Source organism: Palaemon carinicauda, chromosome 32 (genome assembly GCF_036898095.1).
Source record: "Palaemon carinicauda isolate YSFRI2023 chromosome 32, ASM3689809v2, whole genome shotgun sequence".
Classification (NCBI taxonomy): Eukaryota; Metazoa; Arthropoda; class Malacostraca; order Decapoda; family Palaemonidae; genus Palaemon; species Palaemon carinicauda.
Window position 1 is genome coordinate 21,867,637 of NC_090756.1, and position 25,000 is coordinate 21,892,636.

The 25,000-nt window shown below is 36.5% G+C and overlaps 1 protein-coding gene across 2 annotated transcripts in view; it reads left to right on the top strand.

Annotated features, from left to right (window-relative positions):
• Positions 1-24,420, top strand: part of LOC137625316 (putative fatty acyl-CoA reductase CG5065) — a 35,065-nt gene extending 10,645 nt beyond the window's left edge. Inside the window, exons 2-8 of one of the 2 annotated variants that reach the window (XM_068356148.1) lie at positions 11,256-11,315; positions 13,235-13,399; positions 13,962-14,045; positions 17,721-17,976; positions 19,022-19,220; positions 19,752-19,991; positions 20,523-24,420. In XM_068356148.1, the coding sequence (XP_068212249.1) occupies positions 11,256-11,315; positions 13,235-13,399; positions 13,962-14,045; positions 17,721-17,976; positions 19,022-19,220; positions 19,752-19,991; positions 20,523-20,976 (1,458 nt within the window). In that variant the 3' untranslated portion in view covers positions 20,977-24,420. The remainder of the gene's footprint in view (positions 1-11,255; positions 11,316-13,234; positions 13,400-13,961; positions 14,046-17,720; positions 17,977-19,021; positions 19,221-19,751; positions 19,992-20,522) is intronic. The other variant, XM_068356149.1, reaches the window with a different exon arrangement.
• Positions 24,421-25,000: the final 580 nt, after the last annotated feature.

The following is a 25,000-nucleotide window of genomic DNA, read 5'->3' on the forward strand; positions in this document are numbered from 1 at the left end:
CTGGAAAGAGGCTAGCCGTGCACATTTTCGGTAAAGAAAAGCTACTTCAATTCTGCACCCATGTAAGCAAAAACTAGACGTACTGGTGAAAAAAAAAATTTAGTTTTGAGGGCCACATGATGATAAGGTGATACCAACTCACTTGATGATATTTCATTAAATTCTGATGAAAAAGTTAGTCAGTATAAGGTTTAATAGTTCTATAAGGCCAAGGATTCAAAGTTCAAATATATTTACATTTTTATGGAAGGTCACTAAAGCCTAATGCTGATAGAGTATACTTTACAAAATTGAAAATGTATCTGCACAGAAATTCTTTTATTAAATATGATTAAAATGTAAAGATTTCTACTCTTGATTTTTCATTTGTTAATCTTCCTATCAACAAATTAATATCATTGGATGACCTTGTTTATATAAACCACTAAGCCACGTGGGCATATATATATATATATATATATATATTACAGTCCTCTGAAGAATATCACGAAACTAGTCAGGACTTAATCTTATATTTCATATTTTCATTTTCCATGTGGTTCTCCTGCATCTGAGCATCACGTTTTACTGAGATTTTTACGCATATATATATATACATATATATATATATATATATATTATGTATATATATATAAATATATATACACTATGAAAAAAGCATGACTTTATAACAACCGCTACATCATTTGGGAAGAGCTTGAATAATATTCCTCGTTTCAATTGTTAATAATTAAACGTTCTTTTGTCTCTCATAAAAAAATACTTCAAAAGTTTCTTTTGTTTTCTCTCTGTCTTTTCCTTGAGGGGCTGTGTAACTAACTTCCTCGGCTGTAAATTACCGTTATATCAATACGACGAACCTTGGAAACATGTCATTGTACGATTGATAAAAGCTCTCTCTCTCTCTCTCTCTCTCTCTCTCTCTCTCTCTCGCTCTCTCTCTCTCTCTCTCTCTCTCTCGCTCTCTCTCTCTCTCTCTCTCTCTCTCTCTCTCTCATGTCTGCATCCAGGTACCTTAACGTCCTATTAAAATTCGTATCAGACTTGAAAAGGAATAAATGTCCTCTTCAATGTTTCCTGTGGTCAACCTCCTACCTTGAAACCCTTCATCCTTTAAGCCCTTATGGAAAGCAACTGGGCACTTATACCCCACTGTACTTCACTATGGCATTTCATATATATATATATATATATATATGCACAAACGATTGACAAGCTTAAGAAAATTTGCAAGTATAGATTGGCATAGAAAGACCCTAGACAGATGGGAGTGGAAGGACAAGTCTTGAGGCCATTGTCCTACAGTGGACTAGCAACGGTAGATGATTTTTTAATGATGACACACACACACACACACACACATATTATATATATATATATACATATATCTATATATATATATATATACGAACTTTGAAGGTAGTGGACTATATATATATATATATATATAGATATATATATATATATATATATATACATATATATACATATACTGTTAAAAATTTGCATTAGAAAACGGTAAATGTCTGGCAACATTTATTCCAGGGTTTTTACCGTTTTCAAAACGGATGTATTGACGTAAATGAGTGATGTTACGGTCACCAACCCTTAAAATATAATAACAAAGTAATGTAAAATTACGGTCGCCTGTATTTTACTGAAATACAGCTGTGAAAAGCATATTTTTTAACGGAGAATTTCCGATTAAAATTAAGGTTTTTTCTAACAGTGTAGTGTGTGTATGTGTATATATGGACCCTATAGTCCACCACCGTCAAAGTATGGCAAAACTCCACAATATTAAGTGCGTAAAAAACATGCCATTAAAAACCAAAATATTCTTCTTGAATATTACTCTCTATTTCCTCCCCCAATAGTCAACCACCGTCATAGTATGGCAAAACTCACCAATATTAAGCATGTAAAAAGCATGCCATTAATACCGAAATATTCCTTCTCAAACATTACTCTCTATTTCCTCGAGTGATGAATCCTTCACACCCAAAATTTGAAAGGCGAAGGATCTGTCTATACCCAAAATTCAATGCTGATCAGTGACATTGACGTTCACCTTCCACGCCCTCTTGCGTCCATAAGAAATCCTATTGCTTCAATTACTTCCTGAGTCTCAGTCTTATTTCATTGCTAATAGAAAGTTAGGAAAAGATTTTATGACCTCAAGGAACTACGGTGTAGTTTTTTTTCTCATTTCTAATCTATTTTAGCTTCCGTGGAGGTGAATAAATTTTAAAAATTAAGTTTTGAGACTTTAAGACCTCAAGAAACTACAATGAAGTTTTTCTTCTCATTTCTAATCTCTTTTAACTTCCTTGGAGAGGCGAATGAATTTGAAAAATAAATTTTTAAAACTTTATGACTTCAAGAAAACTACAATGAAGTTTTCTTCTCATTTCTAATCTCTTTTAACTTCCTTGGAGAGGTAAATGAATTTGAAAAAAATGAATTTTTAAGACTTTTTGACCAGAAACAGAATTTAAACTTGACTCCTATTTCTAATTTCTTTTAACTTCCTTGGAGAAGTGAATGAATTGAAAAAATGAAATTGTAACGTCAAAGAAATAAATCTTAAAACAGACACAAGATAAAACTAAATAAATAAAGTATTTCTGTGTTGTATTCAGATGTTCGGAAATATGATTTTCTAACATCCTGGACACCCTTCAAAGGACTATCATCGCCATCAGGTAAATTCAGACTAAAACTTCATCAAACACATGCCCCCTCTGATTTCAGGAGCAGCAACTAGCTCTAGGACATGACCAAAAATTTCTCAACTTCTTAGGGAATTCCCCCCAAAACAATCAAGGATAACTTCGCTCATGATAGACAAATTTCATTTTGCTGGCTCTAGGAAAAACTAACCTAAAGAAAGCCGTTATTCCAGGACATGGAAAAGGCAGGAATCTGCCTGTTCCAGGACATGGAAAAGGCAGGAATCTGCCTATTCCAGGACATGGAAAAGGCTGTGATCTGCCTATTCCAGGACATGGAAAAGGCAGGAATCTGCCTGTTTCCAGGACATGGAAAAGGCAGGAATCTGCCTATTCCAGGACATGGAAGAGTCAGGAATCTGCCTATTCCAGGACATGGAAAAGGCAGGAATCTGCCTATTCCAGGGACATGGAAAAGGCAGGAATCTGCCTGTTCCAGGACATGGAAAAGGCAGGAATCTGCCTATTCCAGGACATGGAAGAGTCAGGAATCTGCCTATTCCAGGACATGGAAAAGGCAGGAATCTGCCTATTCCAGGACATGGAAAAGGCAGGAATCTGCCTGTTCCAGGACATGGAAAAGGCAGGAATCTGCCTATTCCAGGACATGGAAGAGTCAGGAATCTGCCTATTCCAGGACATGGAAAAGGCAGGAATCTGCCTATTCCAGGACATGGAAAAGGCAGGAATCTGCCTATTCCAGGACTTGGAAAAGGCAGGAATCTGCCTATTCCAGGACATGGAAAAGGCAGGAATCTGCCTATTCCAGGACATGGAAAAAGCAGGAATCTGCCTATTCCAGGACATGGAAAAGGCAGGAATCTGCCTATTCCAGGACATGGAAAAGGCAGGAATCTGCCAGAGATTCCAGCCTGTGAGAATCTATCCTCCACATACTAGCTAAATGAGATGGCTTATGGCAACATTAACATTCGAACAGTACCACAAAGGTACGCCTAACTAACATTGCTGAAAACTAATGCGTTTCACTAGGTTTTACTAAAGGGTATTAACAACGATGGGTCGAACCTTAGATGCAACTACTTTTTTGCTATTCGGCGAGTCAAATTACGCTATTTGTTGCCTTTGAGATAACTATAATCATTGAAAACCCCATTAATAAATTCTAGAAATTCGTATTGGTAATCAAGATGGTATATACAATGCCAAAATGCGTACGTGTATATACGCCCCTTGCCACTTTTCCGTATACAAAAAACTGAGATATCTAAATCATTGAAAAAACCCATTATTAGATTCTAGAAATTCATATTGGTAATTAAGATAGTATTTTATGATGCTAAAATGCGTATGGTAATCAAGAACGTATATACCATGCCAAAATGCGTACGTGTATATAAGCTCGTCCCACTTTTCCGTATACAAAAACTAAAAAAAAAAAAAAAAAAATTGTCAATATTATGGACTACGCTTCAGAGACAAGGTCGAACGACAACACCCTGGGCTAGGCTACACAGACAAGGTCAAGAGAAACGTCCCAAGACTTAAACTTTTCTTGGTTTGAATACGACCTCGCCCATGGGAAGGGGGATTAGAGGGGGAGGGAGGGGGGAAAGGGGGGGGTCTTGAGGGAGGGGAACAAAAAGGGGGGTATTTATTTGATAGTGGTAGCAGTGATTGGCCTTAGTAACGGGTGTGAATTGGCCTTGTTAGTGACCCTTGCAAATGGCATGGCCCTTAATTGCTTGCGTTTTTTTTCATATGGGGTATTTAGGTCAAGTTCGAGGTTAATGAGGAATCAAAAATGTTACCTTTGAGGTCATTGGGTGGTTAACTTTGATTCCTGATGGCCTCTGAGAGAGAGAGAGAGAGAGAGAGAGAGAGAGAGAGAGAGAATGACAAAACACTGCATTATCAAAGCATCCAGGTGACCTTCCCCCCCCCTCCTCTCTCTCTCTCTCTCTCTCTCTCTCTCTCTCTCTCTCTCACCTGTTTTTTAAAGATAAATTTATAGGTAATTTGTTTATATTCTGTAACTTGACGCTTTAAGACTCTCTCTCTCTCTCTCTCTCTCTCTCTCTCTCTCTCTCCAGTTTTTCATGTTACTTCATGACCTACAATTTGCAGAGTCTCTTATTCCAGTTAAAAAAATATCATAAGTTTAGCCTTGAAGTATCTGGGGGAGTTTCAGTAGTGTTAATTCCACTTTTTTTTTTTCTTTTTCTTGTTGCTTGGCCAGGTGGGGAGATAGAGTCTCCTATCCCATTGGCTTCTAGCTACCCTAAGGAGGGGGAGGGGGGTTGCTTGCCACTGATGAGAGGCCACAAGGAATTTATACTCTGTTAGATCGAATCTCTTATAAACGATGAGCAATCAGTTGCTAATGTTTTTTTTTATGTTGAACAGGACTGACATAAGTCTCCTTTTTATAGTTTTTATCTGACATATATGTTTTGATATTGTTACTGTTTTTACATACATACATACATATAACAAGGCACTTCCCCCAATTTTGGGGGGTAGCCGACATCAACAAAAAGAAACAAAACAAAAAAGGGGACCTCTACTCTCTACGTTCCTCCTTGTTTTTAAGATATTTTTATTGTTAATTTTTTTCTCATGTTTATTTATTTCCTTACTCCCTTTCCTCACTGGGCTAGTTTTCCCTATTGGAGCCCTTAGGCTTATAGCATCTTGCTTTTTCAACTAGGGCTGTAACTTAGCTAATAATAATAATAATAATAATAATAATAATAAAACACCCCAAATGTTCTTATACGAATCTAAAGCTTAAAGGGAAGCTTAGATATATAGTAAGAACTGGAAATATCAGGAACTTCAATATGCAAATATTCTACCTGATGGAAAATAGTAATGTTTCTTTTATATTCTCTTGAATAACATACTTTTCTATATAGTTTTTTCATACTTTCATTGGATGGGATAAATATCTAAGAGATAAAAGAGGGAGCTGATGGGTCATTTAGGTATGAGAATTCATGATTGATTGATTGATTTAAAGTTTTCTGGCATCCTAACATTGAGAATTCAAGTAAGTACTGAGAATTATTACTAACTCAAATCTATACATGATAGTTACACCATCTCGTTTGTTCTAGCATTTCTTTTTTATATCAAACAACGAACTTTATATATTGAAAAAAAAAAAAAAAAACAACTAGAGAATTGTTTCTTAGGGTTGTGGTGGGAGATGTGGTAACGTCTCTGACTAGTAATCGCCAGACTGGAGTTCAAGTCAAACTCGTTCGTTTCTTTTGTCGCTGCAACCTCACCATCCTTGTGAGTTAAGGATAGGGGGTTTTAGGGGAGCCTTATAGGTCCATCTACTAAGTCATCAGCACCCATTGCCTGGCCCTCCTCGGTCCTAGCTTGGGTGGAGAGTCGGCTTGGGCACTGATCATATATGGTCAGTCCTCTAGGGCATTGTTCTACTTGCTGGGGCAATGTCACTTTCCCTTGCCTCTGCCATTCATGAGCGGCCTTTAAACATTTATAAAACCTTGTGGTATCCGACAAACTGAGCTAAGGATAAACGAAAGAAGGCATTAACCTTTCGTATTTCCAAAAAGGAAATGCATCACCCCGTGTTCGGTTTCAAAAGTCCCACAGGACTTGCATGCAATGTTCCAGTCACGATTCCCACCGTTCCAGTATTTCCTGACGTAACTCAAGACGTTCCAGACCCCGTAGTAGTGTTCAGTTGCGAATCAAGCATTATACTCAACAGCAAGTACATTAGTTACCAGTTAGCGTTTGGCCAATCGTGGAATAAGATATCTCAAGGCCCACTGCTACTGATACTTAAACAAACACCTGGGTCCTGCCCCCCCTGACCTAGTTTCACCCGTGCCAACTACTTAGCTTGCAGAGGTTATCATCATCAAGAAATAATATAAATATAAATTCGTCTTCTATTTTTTGTATGGGGTAAGCAAGGTTGCCTTCTTTATGAAGGACTTTGTTTTGACTTTTTGGTAGACCGTAGTTCCGATCAGCTGCTTTGCTAATGATTTGAATTTACTTTCTTGTTACATATGTACACTTTTATCCTATTTCTCTTTCCTCTTGTTTTGTTAAAGGAGATATTCATTTTAATGTTGTTACTCTTCTTGAAATATTTTATTTTCCTTTTTTTCCTTTCCTCACTGGGCTATTTTCCCTGTTGGAGCCCCTGGGCTAATAGTATCCTGCTTTTCCAATTCATTTTAATGTTGTTACTCTTCTTGAAATATTTTATTTTCCTTTTTTTCCATTTCCTCACTGGGCTATTTTGCCTGTTGGAGCCCCTGGGCTTATAGCATCCTGCTTTTCCAATTAGGGTTGAAGCTTAGCATTTAATAATAATAATAATAATAATAATAATAATAATAATAATAATAATAATAATAGTTGATATGATCAAACTTGCTAGACAGATCAGAACTGATCACTTATTCTGAGAATTGTATAAGAGGTGATAGTGGATTAGTACGTTTCATTAACGGAATTTCAGTGGTAGTGAATGGAGTAGTGATAGGGTCAGAGCCGTTAAACTGCGTATGTTGGGGGATATTCTTACGCGCATGCGCGTAAGTGCAACATAGGTCCTAAAAGAGAAAGGTGTGATTTGGAATTCTCCGTAAATATTTTAACAGGAGACCTATGGTATCCTGTCGTAGCTTTATGAATGTAAATATAATTTCTTTCTCTTGTTATCATCATTATATATATATATGTATATACATATATTTATATATATATATATATATATATATATTTATATTTATATTTATATTTATACATATATATATATATATATATATATTTATTTATATATATATACATATATATATATATATATATATATCAAATCAGTTATCAAATCCAGTGATATATCAATAGTTGATCATTGAAAATTAATTGTATATAATCAAGTGTTAAAGAGAGAGAGAGAGAGAGAGAGAGAGAGAGAGAGAGAGAGAGAATATAGCTTATTATTATACTGCCACCAATAAAATTCCACATACAAGACGTATCTCAGAGACCTACTGATCATGACCCTCTTCTCTCTCTCTCTCTCTCTCTCTCTCTCTCTCTCTCTCTCTCTGTACGCTTCCTCTCAGTCTGATAATGACCGAGGTCAACGTCGATATTAAAGGTCACGGAGATTACAAGCTGAACACAAGGTAGTGGGGTCTTTTGAAGGTACCCAAAGGAAGTTGAAGGTGGGGGGAGGGGGGTGTTTGTACGTGCGTGTGTCTGTGCGTGCCCCCCTCTCGCGTATTTGGGACAAGGTGAGCGGGGTAAAGGGGAAGTATTTTTTGACCTCTTAATGTGAAAGGTGGTAGTGTGGTCCTCAGACCCAGCTTGTTTCCGCATTACTTGAGACTTATAAAAAAAAACTTTACATTTTTTAACTCTGTCATTATTACCTTGTTATTACTATTGAAATTCTTGTTTTACTTTAATTTCCTTCTTGATTATCTTCTTGTTTGTGTATCTCTTCCTTTACTTTAATTTCCTCTTGATTATCTTCTTATTTGTGAATCTCTTCCTTTCTTGGTTTCTCTTGTGTTTCCTTATGTGAAGTTTCTACTTCCTTTATTAAGCCGTGGGTGGCTCCAGAGAAATTAAAAGGAAGTCACTGCAATATTCGTAATCAACAGCTGAATCATGGATGAAAAGTGGAATAAACTTACACGATTCTAGTTTATTTATACACCCACACAATCTCATCATACCAGAGAGAGAGAGAGAGAGAGAGAGAGAGAGAGAGAGAGAGTCCAAATGTCTCCCATACTTATTCTTCATACTCAAGCAGTTTATTTCAAGAAATTTAACTCTTCGTTTATTCAGAGAGAGAGAGAGAGAGAGAGAGAGAGAGAGAGAGAGAGAGATTGAAATTTCCGTCAAGAATAACAACAAAAGTTGCTCTGAGATGTTATGTTGTGGAAGATAAAAATCTCAGGGTCAATACGCAGTTGAAGGACTGGCGTCGCAACTAATATGGTCATCGATGCCTGGAGGGGGTTGGGGTGGCCGTGTGGTGGTGTTGGAAGGTATGATTATTTTTAGATAGAAATTCGTAATTTATCGATTGGTGTGAATGATTATGGCTTGCCTTTTCATGGAATGGACGCCAGAGTTGGATGTGATTTGCGTATGTGTGCGTATGAACATATGCATAAAGGTACGTGTGTATGTGTTTGTTTGTGTATATATATATATATATATATATATATATATATATATATATATATATATACTCGGATGTGATTTGCGTATGTGCGTATGACCATACACATAAATTGTATATATATATATATATATATATATATATATATATATATATATATATATATATATATAGTCGGATGTGATATGCGTATATGCGTATGACCATACATATAAATTGTATATATATATATATATATATATAGGTAGTAGGTTGGCCAGGGCACCAGCCACCCGTTGAGATACTACCGCTAGAGAGTTATGGGGTCTTTTGACTGGCCAGACAGTACTACATTGGATCCTCCTCTCTGGTTACGGTTCATTTTCCCTTTGCCTACATACACACTGAATAGTCTGGCATATTCTTCTCATATTCTCTTCTATCCTCATACACCTGACAACACAGATTACCAAACAACTCTTCATCACCCAAGGGGTTATTACACTGTAATTGTTCAGTGCCACTTTCCTCTGGTAAGGGTAGAAGAGACTCTTTAGCTATGGTAAGCAGCTCTTCTAGGAGAAGGACACTCCAAAATCAAACCACTGTTCTCTAGTCTTGGGTAGTGCCATAGCCTCTGTACCATGGCCTTTCACTGTCTTGGGTTAGAGTTCTCTTGCTTGAGGGTACACTCGAGCACACTCTCCTATCTTATTTCTCTTCCTTTTGTTTTGTTAAAGTTTTTATAGTTTATATAGGAGATATTTATCGTTGTTACTCTTCTTAGAATATTTTATTTTCCTTTTTTCCTTTCCTCACTGAGCTATTTTCCCTGTTGGAGCCCCAGGGCTTATAGCATACTGCTTTTCCAACTAGGGTTGTAGCTTAGTAAGTAATAATAATAATAATAATATATATATATATATGTCTGTATGTGTGTGTCTCTGTGTGTATATGTGCCATGCATACGTGTATACATACGCCTTTTGAACAAATACGCATACCCTAAAACATACGTACGAGTATATACGCAAGTTTTATCAAGTGCCTTTTAAACGAGAGACTTATTTATCATTAACTTAATAATTTTCAGGATTATTTATCAAATCACGTTTATTTAAAGTTGAATCAAACATCTGATATTAAAGTTTAAGGTAAGGAGGTCTTACAGCGATTTATATACATTAAAATAAAGCATTTTATATCCATTAATTATGTGTTTATTATCTATATGTCGACTTGATATGCTGCATTTATATATCTCTGTTTTTTAATGTTATGTGCATGTGAAAAATGATGGCCTTATTAGTTAAGATTTTTTTTTTTTTTTTTTGCATCCATTATTATTTTGGGTAGTGAATCCACATACTGTACATGAATTCATGTTACCCACATTGCATCCACACACGCACCCACACTCACATATGATGCATATATATTATGGTAATCACCCTTTGAGGAAATATATTCACATATATTTATTCAAGACTAACTAATCTACAACATCATGTCTGCTATACAAGTCTTCACAGTTCTGTAACCTTGGTCTACCCTTTCTCTCTCTCTCTCTCTCTCTCTCTCTCTCTCTCTCTCTCTCTCTCTCTCTCTCTCTCTCTCTCTCTCTCTCTCTCTCTCTCTCTGTGATGCTAATCTAACGTTTTTTCCAGAATATTCTCCTTCCTATTTGTCTTTCCTTTGAACAACATCAAATAACCTTATCTCCCACGGTAGCTTTCATGGTGAAAGAATTAAGTATATTTCAATATTTTTCTTTTAATAGACAGTATATTCTATTGAATATCTTTAAATTAATTCTTGATGTCTTGTGTAGATTCTTGATAAATCTAAATCTACCCACTGCAAACTATAGCAGTGTCGTAAATACAGATCATCAATGTGAAAGAATTAAGTATATTTCAATATTTTTCTTTTAATAGACAGTATATATTCTACTTAATGTCTTTAAATTAATTCTTGATTGTTTGTCTAGATTCTTGATAAATCTACCCACTGCAAACTATAGAAATGTCGTAAATACAGATGATTAACGTGAAAGAATTAAGTATATTTCAATATTTTTCCTCTAATATATAGTATATTCTATTTAATATCTTTAAATTAATTCTTGATTGTTTGTCTAGATTCTTGATAAATCTACCCACTGCAAACTATAGAAATGTCGTAAATACAGATCATTCCTCCTGTTCAAAATCCACAAAATTCTACGAAATACTCGTGTTTACCTTTTGAAGTTCTTCTTATGTTCCCCGCACTGGATTCTTTCACCACGAAATCCGCCGAGAGTTCGACACGAATTCCTCAATTTTCAGTTAATTTTGCCCAGCATGTTCCCAGAATGTTAACGCCAATTATCATCATTTTCGTAGGGTCCTTTTGAACCATCACTCTCGTCCTCTCTCTCCGGAGCAAGAAGCCAGAGGACCACGGTAAGTGCGGGTTATTCAGTGGCAGGTAGAGGCAGCCTAACATCATACTATGAAAATTACTATAAAAAAAACACATGGAGAATACTACACAGTGTTTAAAATGAAAGAAAAGACTTCTGGGGCAGCAGGACACATGACGAACTGGTAAACTTTGCACTGAATATCATTCCATCCACATCATTTTCCATCTTAATCATCATCATCAGCTTTTTAACATTGCTAATGTCGTAGAGCTGTTGCGGTCCCGCGCCGGGAGTGTGTACTTCGGTACGCCTTCTGGTGGGGCCAGGCTCAACAACAGAGCTTTTATAGTAGTGATCTAACTAGCTGATGGCAGACAAGGTACCATGACTTGACTATTGATAAAAAAATTAATAATTTATTGATTAAGAGGCTCCATGTCGAACTGTAATAACCACAGTGAAACCGCTAATTGGAGGAGTAAGACTGTAATCTACAGACCAGCTAGGGACATCTCATCTTTTCATTGTCTATGAAGAAATATCATGGATGCTGAATAGAGATGTCTCGCAACTGCCTGTCTTTGAATTTCAGTCTTTTTCCCAATAATTGAAGCGTTATTGTAATCATCATCATGATCCAAGCCACGACAAAAAATAAAGGTTTTAGTCCGCCCTACCGCGCCTCACTGGGCACTGGGAAGTTATAAAAAGCTTGTATGCCATAGAGATCATATGGTAGATAGAAAAGCTGGTGACGGTGTAACTAAAAGTTGTTTTATTTTTTTTATTTCCTACGTCTCAATTTTGTTTTTGCATGATACCATCTCCACCTCCCCTGCTGATGACCAAAAAGGAGTTCCTCAAGGTGATCCTTAAATGCTCTCCTGATCTTTCACATAATGAATCATCCTAAGAGTCTGGGATAACTCGTGGGTCTTCATTCTGTCCTGTGGTGATGATGATGACGTTGATTTAGATTGCTCGGAGCTTCTCTCCGAATGGGGTCTCTTAGACCTGCATTCATAGCCCCTAAGTCCTGTGTGGTAATATTTGTTTTTAAATTCACGGATCTCTCATCAAAGTCACATGGCAGGAGAACACCCACGTGTGATCCTGGTCTATAATTCTTCTTCCCTCAGGTGGCATATTCTTCTTTCAGGTGGCGTCTTCGTGTGTCTTGATTTTATTTTGGATACATTTTCCTGCTTTATCTAATGTGTGTGTAAAATGATATACGAACCTCACGTAGCAATGTCTTTTTTTCCACGGTTTTATTCTTCAGCCTCTGATCTGTATATAAATGTATACTCTCTCATCTGTGAAATTTCTCACAGATTTTGAAAAAAAAAAAACTGCTGAATTGCTTCTTGCCGTCTACGACTACTTTTATGTTTGTTTTCCTTTTCATTTCTTAGCTTACGTAAATCATTTTATTTCTCTCGTGATCCTCATTATTGTCCCCTGTTCCTATGCTTGCGGAAAACTTAGAAATGTTTTTTAGGCACAATAGAAAGCTTTAGTATTTTAGATGTAATTGTGTCTGTAATAAAGTGATCGTCAAATTCTTCTTTCCAAAGTTTCAGTGAATCTCTTTTGTCTGTTTTAGTTATGTCTATGTCATGTCTGTGTCGTCAAGACTCATTTAGTTTGCTGTCTGCGTCCAGAACTCTGCATCACGAGTTTGAGAAACCTTTCTCAAACTCCCCCATATAATGAGAAATGAAACTTAAGCTGTGAATTATCCTTTGCTTGAATTCATGTTCACATTTTCAAAATCCTAACAATAGACTGGATATGCATTTAAAGAATTCATTATATTGATTGATTTTCTGAAGCAAAATTCATTTGAAGATCCCTTAAAACTAAATAAGAATTTTGAATGATAGTATTCCTAACGCTATCATTCCTCTCTTCTAGATTGACACGCATTAATCTGAATCCCATTTCTGCTTCCAGCTCTTCGACAGAATCAAACAGACACAACCAGAGGTGTTGCAGAAGGTGTTTGCTGTCAAGGGAGACATCACCATGGAGGGCCTGGGCCTCAGTGACAGCGATGAGGCACGACTCGCCGACGAGGTCCAGATTCTCTTCCATGCTGCAGCCACTATCAATTTCACAGTAAGCGGTCCACTATTTTGCGTTTCTTACTGTATATATATATATATATATATATATATATATATATATATATATATATATATATATACATATATATATGTGTATATGCAGTATATATATATATATATATATATATATATATATATATATATATATATGTATATATGCAGTATATATATATATATATATATATATATATATATATATATATATGCAGTATATTATATATATATATATATATATATATATATATACATATATATATATGCAGTATATATATATATATATATATACATACATACACACATACATGTATATACATTATATATAGATTATATATATATATATATATATATATATGTGTGTGTGTGCGCTTATACTTCCCTTGTTACGTGGTTACATTTGATATCATTGTAATAGCACCGATTGACACAAAAATGTTCCATATCAATACAAAAATAAAAGGTACATTTAAGAATATTGATAACGTCTACTATCGACACGAAATGCTCAGCTAAGAATTTCAAAAAGATTTTCTCAACCATCATTTCTTAAATTTCAGGAACCGATGCGCGTCGCAGTCAACATGAACATGCTGGGAACTAAACGTGTCGTTAGCCTTGCCAAGAAAATGACCAAGATGGAGGTTTGTATATAGCTTATCTTATGCACCATCTGAACTATCATTTCTCTTTTCTGATAATTATCGCTCATCACTTTTTAGGGTTGTGGTGACCGATGTGGTAATGTCCCTGACTGGTGAACGCCGGACTGGGGTTCGAGTACCGCTCAAACTCGTTATTTTCTTTGGTTGCTGCAACCTCACCATCCTTGTGAGCTAAGGATTGCGGGGGGGGGGGTTTCGAGGAGCCTATAGGTCTATCTGCTGAGTCATCAGCAGCCACTGCCTGGGCCTCCTTGGTCCTAGCTTTGGGGGAGAGGGGTTTTAAGCGCTGATTATATGTAACATGGTCAGTCTCTAGGGCATTGTCCTGCTTAATAGGGCAATGTCAAGGTCCCTTGCCCCTGCCATTCATGAGCAGCCTTTAAACCTTTAAAATGAATCCATTTAGATATCTAAAAAGACAAAGATCATTGTCTGCATCAAGGTTAAAGAGTATAGTGATGTCTCAATCTGTACATGTCAAATGAGGACAACTTGAATAGATACGTTTTCTGTTTTTGCATCTTTTCATACCTGTAGATTGACTCTGATAGTCTCTGCAGTCGACCAATTAATAGGTGGATTAAACTAAAGATGGTAGAGAAGCTTTCTTTATCCTTTAGGTCACATGATATGAGAATTTATTTGAATACTAGTATCAAATAATTTGTACATGCTAAAATGACTTATACTTCATGTAAAACCACTATTGCTGCCAAGTATGTCATTTACTGACAGTAATAAAACATAAGGATAATCTCCATCCTTCATGACTGGCCTTGGAAATGAGAATCCTTTCTGGCACCTACAGGATACTAATCTGTTTTGAGTGCTTAATTCCGTGCTAAGTATTTGGAGTGAGTGTAGAATTCCAGACGTTGCTTTTTGATTTTTGAACCAACGAACTAAATCTGTGAGAACTTGAGGGTTGTTGACTATAGTACTTTAACAAAGAAGACTTTCCATTTAAAAGAAATGTAGCAACATTCCAAAGAAACAGGAATGGGTCACTAAATAAAATACAGGACAGTAGATAAAATAAATGGAAAGTCGATGCTAGAATCCCAATATAGAACTACATCCAAAGAAAAGGATTATCCAAAACCTTCTCTTGCTTCTGTGAGCAGCATGAAACCAATCAAACGTATCAGAGTCTTTAGAATATAAAGATGGCAATGTTATTAGCAGTGACACTAGTACTAACATTCGAATAGAGACCTGTGTCAGAGCAGATCCTCGCTAGTCAGGTATGTGAAACAATCATGGTCAGAAGCAGAGTTAAGGCTATACCCAAAGCTGGACCAACTTGGTCTCATACAATTATGACAAGGAAACTCACAGCTAATGTAAGAGCCCTAGAGATTAACTTGGTGTCCAGAATAGAGCCTGAAATGGTTAAAGGCCTAAAGATACGTTTGATAACCAGCATGATGGTCAACTTAATGACAGACAGAACTTACCAGATGCATTATTAGCGTTTGAAGTGGATGCTAGACTTAGCCAACAAGGATTTGCTTGATTTATTGATCATCAATTAACTGTCGTCGGATTTTCTTATGCTCTTAGCCTATTGTAACCCATAAAATATCAGTTTTATCTAGGGGTTGGATGTAAAATTATGTCACCAAGACTGTGGTGTCATGAAGAAGTCATCATTTCATATTTTCCTTATAACATCTCCGTAGTTATCATGAGCCCTCTCCAAAACTCCATTGGAACAAACGACAGATTCCTGAAGACAATGTTTATTCTTGTGAGGGCATGGCAATCTTTTCTACAATACTGTGTAATAGAAAATTTATGCCTGAAAGTGCATCCAAGCTAAATTCACATGAGGTTGTTGGTAGCAAACAAAGAGTGTATAGATGAGTATAGTGAAACCCCGTAGTGGATTAATCTGACGATTCTACAAGCATGGCGTAGATACTTCCAACACTCGGCATATTTTTCCCGTGAAAAATAGCTATAGAAATACACACACTTGATCCAGCCAAACGCAAAGACTAAAGCTGCCTTAACTCACCATTCACCTGTTCCATGAGCCATTCGAAATACAGAGGAGATTCTACATCAGTAGAATGATGGCATGATTAAAAAAAGAAGATTCTGCTAAACTGTCCCCTTGAGGAATTAACTTCAGTGCACTAATGGAACATGAAAGCACCGGTCAAATAGGTCCTGTTATCCAACTGTGTAAAGAATGTGATTGCACTGTTTTGGTCCCAAGAGATTCTCACTAAATGCATGGTTTCTCCAATAATACCCAAGCTCCTATGACAGAGGGTTTTCTCAAAATAGCTGCAGGCTGGTTCTCAAAATATAATAAACAAAATACCAAGATCTTGCGCAAGGCAAACTGACAACCATTAAAGTCAAAGTTGTCAAGGACATTTTTCCTCTACCATTGCCTCAATGCCTCTCTGATTGGCAGCAGGAGGCGCTTAAGTCTCCATTTTAGTCCATCCCCGCACACCCAACAGACTGGCAGGGGATACTGCCAGTCTTGGCGAGATGGCCTTTCTGGTTGGACATGCTGAAAAGATAAGAGGACAGGCTAATCTCACTTGGTATGACACTTTTACTCCCACATACACGGTAAAGATTGGCTGGTTCGTGCCACTCTAGGTGTAATCAGCTCGCCAGTCCTTTGCGTATATGGCCTGCTTTAGGGTTGAAATTCTATTTCGTAAGGGTCATAAGTTAAAGCCCCTCATTTATTTTCACGGCATATTATTGGATTAAGGATGGTACCATAGATCATATAAGTGATTTATTAAATCAAACAGCTTGCATGAGATATGTGAGAATGATCTAAGTAAAGAGTCCAAGTTTGGCTTCAGTTACAATTATCTGCTACTAATTCTGGTATATCTAGATGAATGAAATAAAAGTTGAAGAATTTAGAATCATGCATCTCCATTTTATGGCTGATGAATACTGATAAATGGGAGTTCCTACGTTTAAGCATACCCTCAATTGCTATGCAGCTCTAGTCAATAGGCAGATCTATATTTTCAAAGTGGAAAGATTTCAGAACGAGAGGTGAGTGTCTCACCCCTTACTAGGCTCCCTATACGCGTGGCCAAGATGCACATGGCAGTTTGATAATGGTGGGTAAAAGCAGGTTGGACTTTGAAGTAGAAATATATTGATTCTTAGAAAAAGACTGTTCCAGCCAGTACCATCAGCTCTCTGTCCAAACTATCTCATTGAATCAGTGTATCTTAAGTTCAGGCTTCGGCCTGCTCCTGCCACTTTCTGATGTGTGGGTGTACCCTTAACTGTTGCTATGTAACGTAATGTAACTGTTCTTCATTTGATTGTTCATAAATGCATAAGTAGAATTGACTTGCTTGTATCTATGAAATTCAATATTTTCTATATTTATATAGACCTGTGTCATCACATACACCTAGAATGTTCTTCTTTGTGGTTCTTTGAGTGTTTAAATCATTGTACCAGGAATCGTTTTTTTTCTTTGTTTAGCGTTAGTTCTTGTTCAAGACATTTAGTTGCCTTATTGTAATCGCTGACTTAACTTCTCCCTCCTTTTTCTGAAAGCTCTGAATAACCAGAGATTTTCTTATTTCACACGTTATAAATTATTAATTTTTCCTTTGACCAAAGGAAAACGTACTCAAAGCTATATTTCCACAGGCTCTGGTGCACGTGTCTACCGCCTACGCAAACTGCCACCTACATGAAGTCTATGAAGATCTGTATCCAGCTCCTATGGATCCTGGACGTCTTATTCAACTGACAGAATGGCTAGATGACAAACTCTTGGAAGAAATCACTCCTCGTTTGGTCGAGCCCAGACCTAACACATACACTTACACCAAAGCCCTGGCAGAGCATCTGCTCTTCAACGATGGTGAAAACTTGCCGATTGCTGTCATCCGACCTTCTATTGGTAAGTTTGTTTATATCGGTTCTTTTATTGAGGAGTAGTGAACAAGAAAACTAGAGTACTGAATATACACAACATTATTATTACTATTACTAGCTAAGCTAGAACCCTGGTTGGAAAAGCAGGATGCCACAAGCCAAGGACTCCAACAGGGTGATACTTAGGTGATATTTTCAATAGTATTGAGAGCTATATCATCTTATGATTGTTGTAATCCTGTATCAAATTAAGTTTTCTTTCCTTAAAAAAAAACTATCTCATTTAATCAAAACTTGGTGCTCTTCCAATATGTGATCTACCAAAAGTACGCAATCTACCAATCTACGACAGTGATCTGTTATTTGTGGCATGTGATCTACGAGTAGATTGTGCGGAGCAAAAACCATTAGAAGTTTTAAAAAATATCCCCGAAATAAAGACCAACGGGGCTGGCGAGCGCAGCTCTATACGTACCACTTGCCAGTACATAAGCGCAGTGATGTTTTTTTCTTTGAGAGCGAAGCGAGCTCCGATGGAGCAAAAAACAGCTTGGTAGACCATATATTGAAATGTAAACAACTCAGTAGATCCGATATTGGTAGAGCACCCAAAACTTTGTATCATGGACTTGTAAGTAGATGTGCTCGTTACAAGCACATTGAATCTGTTTCAGCATCAGAATTATTATGCATCACAAAACACCTCACGACTTTGAACTAGTAGCCTACCGCGTAATCCAAGTTGCGTGTTCGTTTTTCGAATGTATATCGAGTCTAACGAAGCCTTTCAATAGTTTAGTCTTATTTGCAGCAAGCCATCATTAAAATTGAATGCGCTTGATTGATTAATTACCAAACAAATTTGCATTCGTAAACCGGGCTATAGTCATTTCTTTTACGAAATATGTCAGCTAGGGCATGTATGCACGCATGAAAAAATAACCAATATCGACTAAATCAGAAAACCCAAGAGGAGTAAAGTAGCTGGTTTTTTATCTGTCAAATGAGTTGAGTGTTTCTAGAGTACTATACTAAGCATTCCAAACTGTGACTGACACTTTACCTTGCAGTGTGTGGATCGTGGCTGGAACCTGTACCTGGATGGGTGGACAATCTTTTCGCCTTCACTGGACTTCTGGTTGGGATGGGAAAGGGCGTTTTGCGATCTCTCTACGTAAGAGATGACATCAAGTTGGACTTCATTCCTGTCGATGTTCCCATCAATCTGATGCTGGTCGCTGCCTGGAACACAGCTGTACAGAAATACAAGTAAGTTATTAATCATCTTATTTGTTTATTTATTTTCTCATATTACTTGTATAGATATATCTAATTTGGATAGATAAAAACTTTACTTTTAACACATACAGTATGTAGGATAATTACATCATATTCATATTAAAACGATTCTTGAGCAATTAATGCAGTAATGGAAAAATAGCAAATCATTATGTTGGTAGGACTAAATACAGTAATCACACTCCAAACTAATTGCCTTGTGTCTTGTAATAAACAGTAAATTGATAATAGTTTAGAAATTGATGTGAAGAAACATAATTATTCGTTTTTTTTCTAGAATATCAAGAAAATATTCTGAACATGGTAAACTATTGAACAAAAATAATGATCATTATAATGATAGTAGTAATGATGATAATATGGAACAAGTAAAAACAGTTTGTTTTGCCAGAGAACATTGCAAGGAAAGGAAGAGTAATACATATATTTTCAAAAGAACAAATGAAAATTAACCCTTTACAGCCCCCAGGCAGTAACTAAAGTGAAAATCCCTCTCCACAGGCCAGACACTGCCCCAATCTACTGCTGTTCCACAGGCTCTCAGAAGCCTCTGACCATGAAAGCTCTCCAGGAGTACTTGAAGAAATCCGTCAGGGCTTTCCCATTCAACTCCCCTCTTTGGTATCCGGATGGGTCGCCCAAGAATTCCAAGTTGGTGCACCAAATACACGTCTACTGTGTTAACATTATTCCAGCTTACATCGCTGACACTATCATGAAGCTTCTAGGAAAGAAACCCATGTGAGTATGGATGTGAAGTTATAGATATTTCAGGGGGTAGACCTTGCACCAAATCATAACCTGTTGGATGTAGTCTATAAGATGTGAAGTTATAGATATTTCAGGGGGTAGTCCTTGCACCAAATCATAACCTGTTGGATGTAGTCTATAATTTTTCATTCAAATGGATGAATGTAGGTAAATACTAATAAACCTGTTTCATAACAAACTTTAGTGATATCTGTAAATTTTTACGCACGCAATGGAAGAACGGCTTATGGAGATCGAGTACATTTTTAACAGTATCAAATTCTATTTTTGTAAATGAAGTGTAGAAGGGATAGTTTTCTACTTTTCAACTTTTCATATGTGAAGTGATATCAGAATAGATAAGATTGTCAGTATGTTTATATCCAAAATGTCACTTCACAGGGAGGTATATTTTACATTAATGTTACATTATAAAGTGCCATTAACAATCACTTTTTGTTATAGAAATATGGACAATTCTTAGCTTGAAACAATCATTTTAATGCTACATTTCTATTTCAGCGCTGTGAAACTTTGCAACAGGATGATTAAGGCTGTCAGTGCACTCGAGTACTTCATGCTGAGGGACTGGACTTTCCACACTACTAAAACCCAGAATCTCTGGAAGACCCTGACACCGTCAGACCAAAGTATCTACCACTTTGACGTCTCAGACTTGGACTGGGACGACTACATTGAGGCTTACCAGAAGGGCTGCAAACAGTACATCATGAAGGAAGAATTGTCTTCCATCCCACACGCAAAGGTTGTCATGCGAAGAATGCACATCCTTCACCGCCTTGTCCAGCTGGCGATGATGTATGGAGTTTGGTGTCTGCTTTCCACGGAAACAGCCACGGCTTTCTACACCTCATTCTTCAACGGTGCTTCACAGCTTTTGTCTCTGACCCCTGCTTTTGTTGCAGCAGAAGAGGCAGAGTTATCAGAATTATCAGAATTGCCTGAGTTGTCATAGGGGGGTTTTGTTCTGCATGCTCACAATCAAGTCATCAGCCAGTCGCCTGGGATGTGCTCGGGCCTACTAAGCGTGAAACACAATTTAGTTTTGCTCTATGACCAGAAGGACAATCCAAGTTAACAATGAGTTTTAACCATCTGTGTGCCATAGACGATTAAATTGCATCTAGTGCTTAGTACAGGAAGTCCATTCAGGCAACACACTTGATTGACATCAGGATCATCTACCTCGTGAGCTTTTGACTTAAGAGACTGAAGGAGTCTTCACCTGTGTGCTTCAACGACGAGGGCATTTTCTTGCTTGCTAAAGTAGTGGTACCTAAGTGTGTCATTAGTCCATGCCTTTGCTTACTCTAGATTCTATATAGCTATGAAAAAGAAATTGTCTTCTTTAAGAAGATTCAAAGAAACATGTCTGAATTATGACTGTAATGAAATTCTTTACCAACCGAAAATGTTAGAATGTTCAACACAAAGGCTATTTGTGAATCACTTTATTTTTCATCTTTGCAAATGCTGTTTTGGTCATCATAAAAATGCTCAATATACTAGCGTTTTATGGTAACAAAGGTATTAGTGATATAATACCTCTAGTTGTACATATTAAGTGTAATGAAAGTTTTCCTCCAGAAAGTCTTATAATCTGTTTGTTAGCAGTTTTCACATAATGAGAATTGTATGCTAACACACAACAGTTTCAAACAAGTTACCCTTCTGATAAAGCTATGTATTCTCTTAAATGCTGGTATAGTTTAAGTTTGGTGATATGTATCCTGACAATTTGCACCCCAAAAAAATACTTTGTAATCTGTTCTTTATAAAGTTTTTAGTTTTCTTTTTCAACGTTCTTTGTAATGGTTTGGAAACAAAGTACAAAGCCAAAAAAAGGAAGAACTTCAGAGCTATGTCATCAACTTTAAAAAATCATTATGAATTTTTAAAAGGCTTCGTATTATCTTGGATTTATTTTTTCAATTAATTTTCATTGGTAATTATTTTTTTTTTTTGTCCCAAGTATCAGGAGCATAATTCTTCATGTGCAGTATTCTTTGTGACAGAGAATTAGTTATTGATTAATCTTTCTGTGTTGCAGTTGAGCGTTTTCTTCTCTCCATTAATTTATCATAGTTTGTTTTGAGTTGAGACATATGACGCGCCATCAAGGACTTGGTGCGACATGTGTCTTAGCTCTAAGTGACTCTGTTTTCTGTAGGGAAATGTCTAGTTATTAAACATGCTAAGTTACCATGGAGCCTTTGCATTTGGGCCTCTGTGGGGGGAAAATTCTATATTAGTACTTCAAAGTACTTCAAACAATGCAGTTCAGTAGTCAGTGATGATAAACTAAGAAATAATTCCATTTCGTGACCGTTTTTACAAAAATATGTTTAATCCCATTTGCCTTTCATGATAGAAGCTACTGTCATATGTTTAATTCTACTAGTTATACTCAGTAGTATTTGTCCAGTAGTCAGTAACCCCCACTGTCTTCATGCGTAAATTTTGTTGCTTGGCCCACACTCGCTTAAGTAATGTATGGCAAAACTACATTGCAGTTTGTATTTTTACAGTTTATCTAGCTAGCACTTCATAGTTTAGTTTCCCCACTTTAGCAATGAGTTTGCGACCTCTACGGTCCATCTGAAAAGTATCGACGTCTGGAATCTAGCGGCTCGCTTTGATCGAAACGAACAGTGCTCGTCTTTCCTTCAAAAATCAAAAGGGGTTTGTCTCACGAGGAAACCATAAAGGAATGGACGCTTCTTTCTTTCTTCATCATCATCATCAGTTTCTTCTTCCGTGGCCTCTATGCAATGGTTCTCATGGCACGTATAATCCTCATAACCAAATCTTTGACCGTAGAGTAAAAGACGTAATTTTTTTTTTTGTTGACTTATAACTCTACATTATACCAATGAGAAACATACAGGCAGTGTTGTTTTGATGTTGTATTATATTTTAATGTTTGCCGTCTCAAAATTTTTACTATTGTTTCATGCTCTGTTTATCATGTTGAATCTCTTAAGGTATAGAAACAACACCATGTTCTGTGATGCATCATTAGCTAGAAGTTGATTATTAAGGCTACGGCCGGACCTCCGTCATCTTGACCTGGCAGCCTACTGGTCAAGAGTGCATCTGATTTCTTAACAGTGGGTTGCCTGGACATGATAATGAAATATTCAGATTCATTTGCCAAGGCTAATTTAGATTTTATATTCTGTATGCCATCATTTGTAATATGATCTTGTTTTGTAAAAACTCTTTGTGTCTAAAAAGCTGTTCACTTGCTAGAACTGCAATAACATAAATCTACTGAGTTTCTTTTAAAGTTTGCAACATCAGCTTATTTGTTTTCATGAAAATACAATGAAACAATATTAAAAACTAGTCTGACATAATCTTTAGTAATTTGTTTATTTTTCTTAATTTAGGGTCGTGTACATAGTTTCAATCATGTTTTTTTTCCTCTTATCAGCTGAGCGAACATTCGCTGAATCTTTCCGTACGAGCGGCAAAATGACCTATTGGCCTCCTCATCTGAATTGAGAGATGATATAGGCTGTTTTGTTGCATTCGTTGCAAGCTCTGGATCACAGTGCTCAGCTTAACTTTACATTCAAATCTTCCATAAGGGTATGACTGGAATCAATGACTGATCTTCATGCATTATAACATCCCTGGATCGCGTAGACGACATGCCTCCTCATTTTCATAACTGCGGCTGATTAAACTAAAGCCAATTCGATTAATTAACTTGAAAACAAATTTAACAAAATGAGTTGGAACATAATTCACTATATTTTTAAGTAATTTTTTTTCAAAGAGGAAGGTCTTCTCCACCATGCATCATGCAAGGAGCATTATATCTTATTTTGCAACATTAGTTTCTCAGGACCCAAGTGCAGTATTAATATTCCCAGGTGTTTCCAGTATGTCATGGAAATTCTTGAATTCCAGAGAAACTGTAGTGACATCATATATATACATAACCCTTGTATGTTGTGTCTTAAACCTCCACTTGTTTACTTGTGTTTAGAGTAAATGAAGACGTCTACATCTTTATTTCATACCCGTCAGTTTTCTGAGCAATGGTCTGAGAAAGATAATGAAAATGTTTATTCAGTAGCCTCTCTTCCTCTGAAAAGAAACTGAAAACAGTCATGTTTCATTCGGAAACCCTTGTTTTTTTATATGATATACCAATACAATATATTTTAATTCTCTATTTTTCTACTTCTGGACGCCTATCTTCTTAATCGTAAATAGGAGTATTGTAGAATATAGGTTTATTTCTTTTGATGTATGATAGACATATTTTTCTATTGTTAAGTAATACTTGTTTTGTATAGATGATAAAATGTATAGCTTAAATACCACATACATGTACAATAACTTTTTTTATTTATAGCATTTTGACTGAATAAAACATATAAAGGTTTTCACAATTAATTTTCCTGTCTACTCCTTCATTTTCTAAAAGAAAACGGATAAATGGAATTTACTGATTCAGGGCAAGGAGGCTGTTCAGTGCCACTTTTATCCTATGAAAAGAGGTTAAACAACATCATACATACATACATATACCAAGGCACTTCCCCCAATTTTTCGGGGTAGCCGACATCAACAAATGAAACAAAACAAAAAAGGGGACCTCTACTCTCTACGTTCCTCCCATTGGGTTGGTTATTCGGCGACAGCTCTGACGATACCCAGCGACCCGGCTCATCAAGTAGCAGTTACAGCTCCGGGTTAAACAACATAGTGGAAGAAAATAAAGAAAATCGAATACCCTCCACATTAGGGCCGGGAAGCCCATTCAAGGCCTAGTCGAAATTGGGAGGAAAGGCCCAGAGACGTCCTAAGAAATAACATTTATGAGATGTTTTAATTCAAGATATCAAAATGATAATGAAAAGTTTTCCTGGGTTGTTTCGTATGAGTGATAGCCTAGAATTATAAAACTTCTAACAATTCCCTCAAGGCCTAAATCAGGGACGTACGATCATTTGTACAGATTG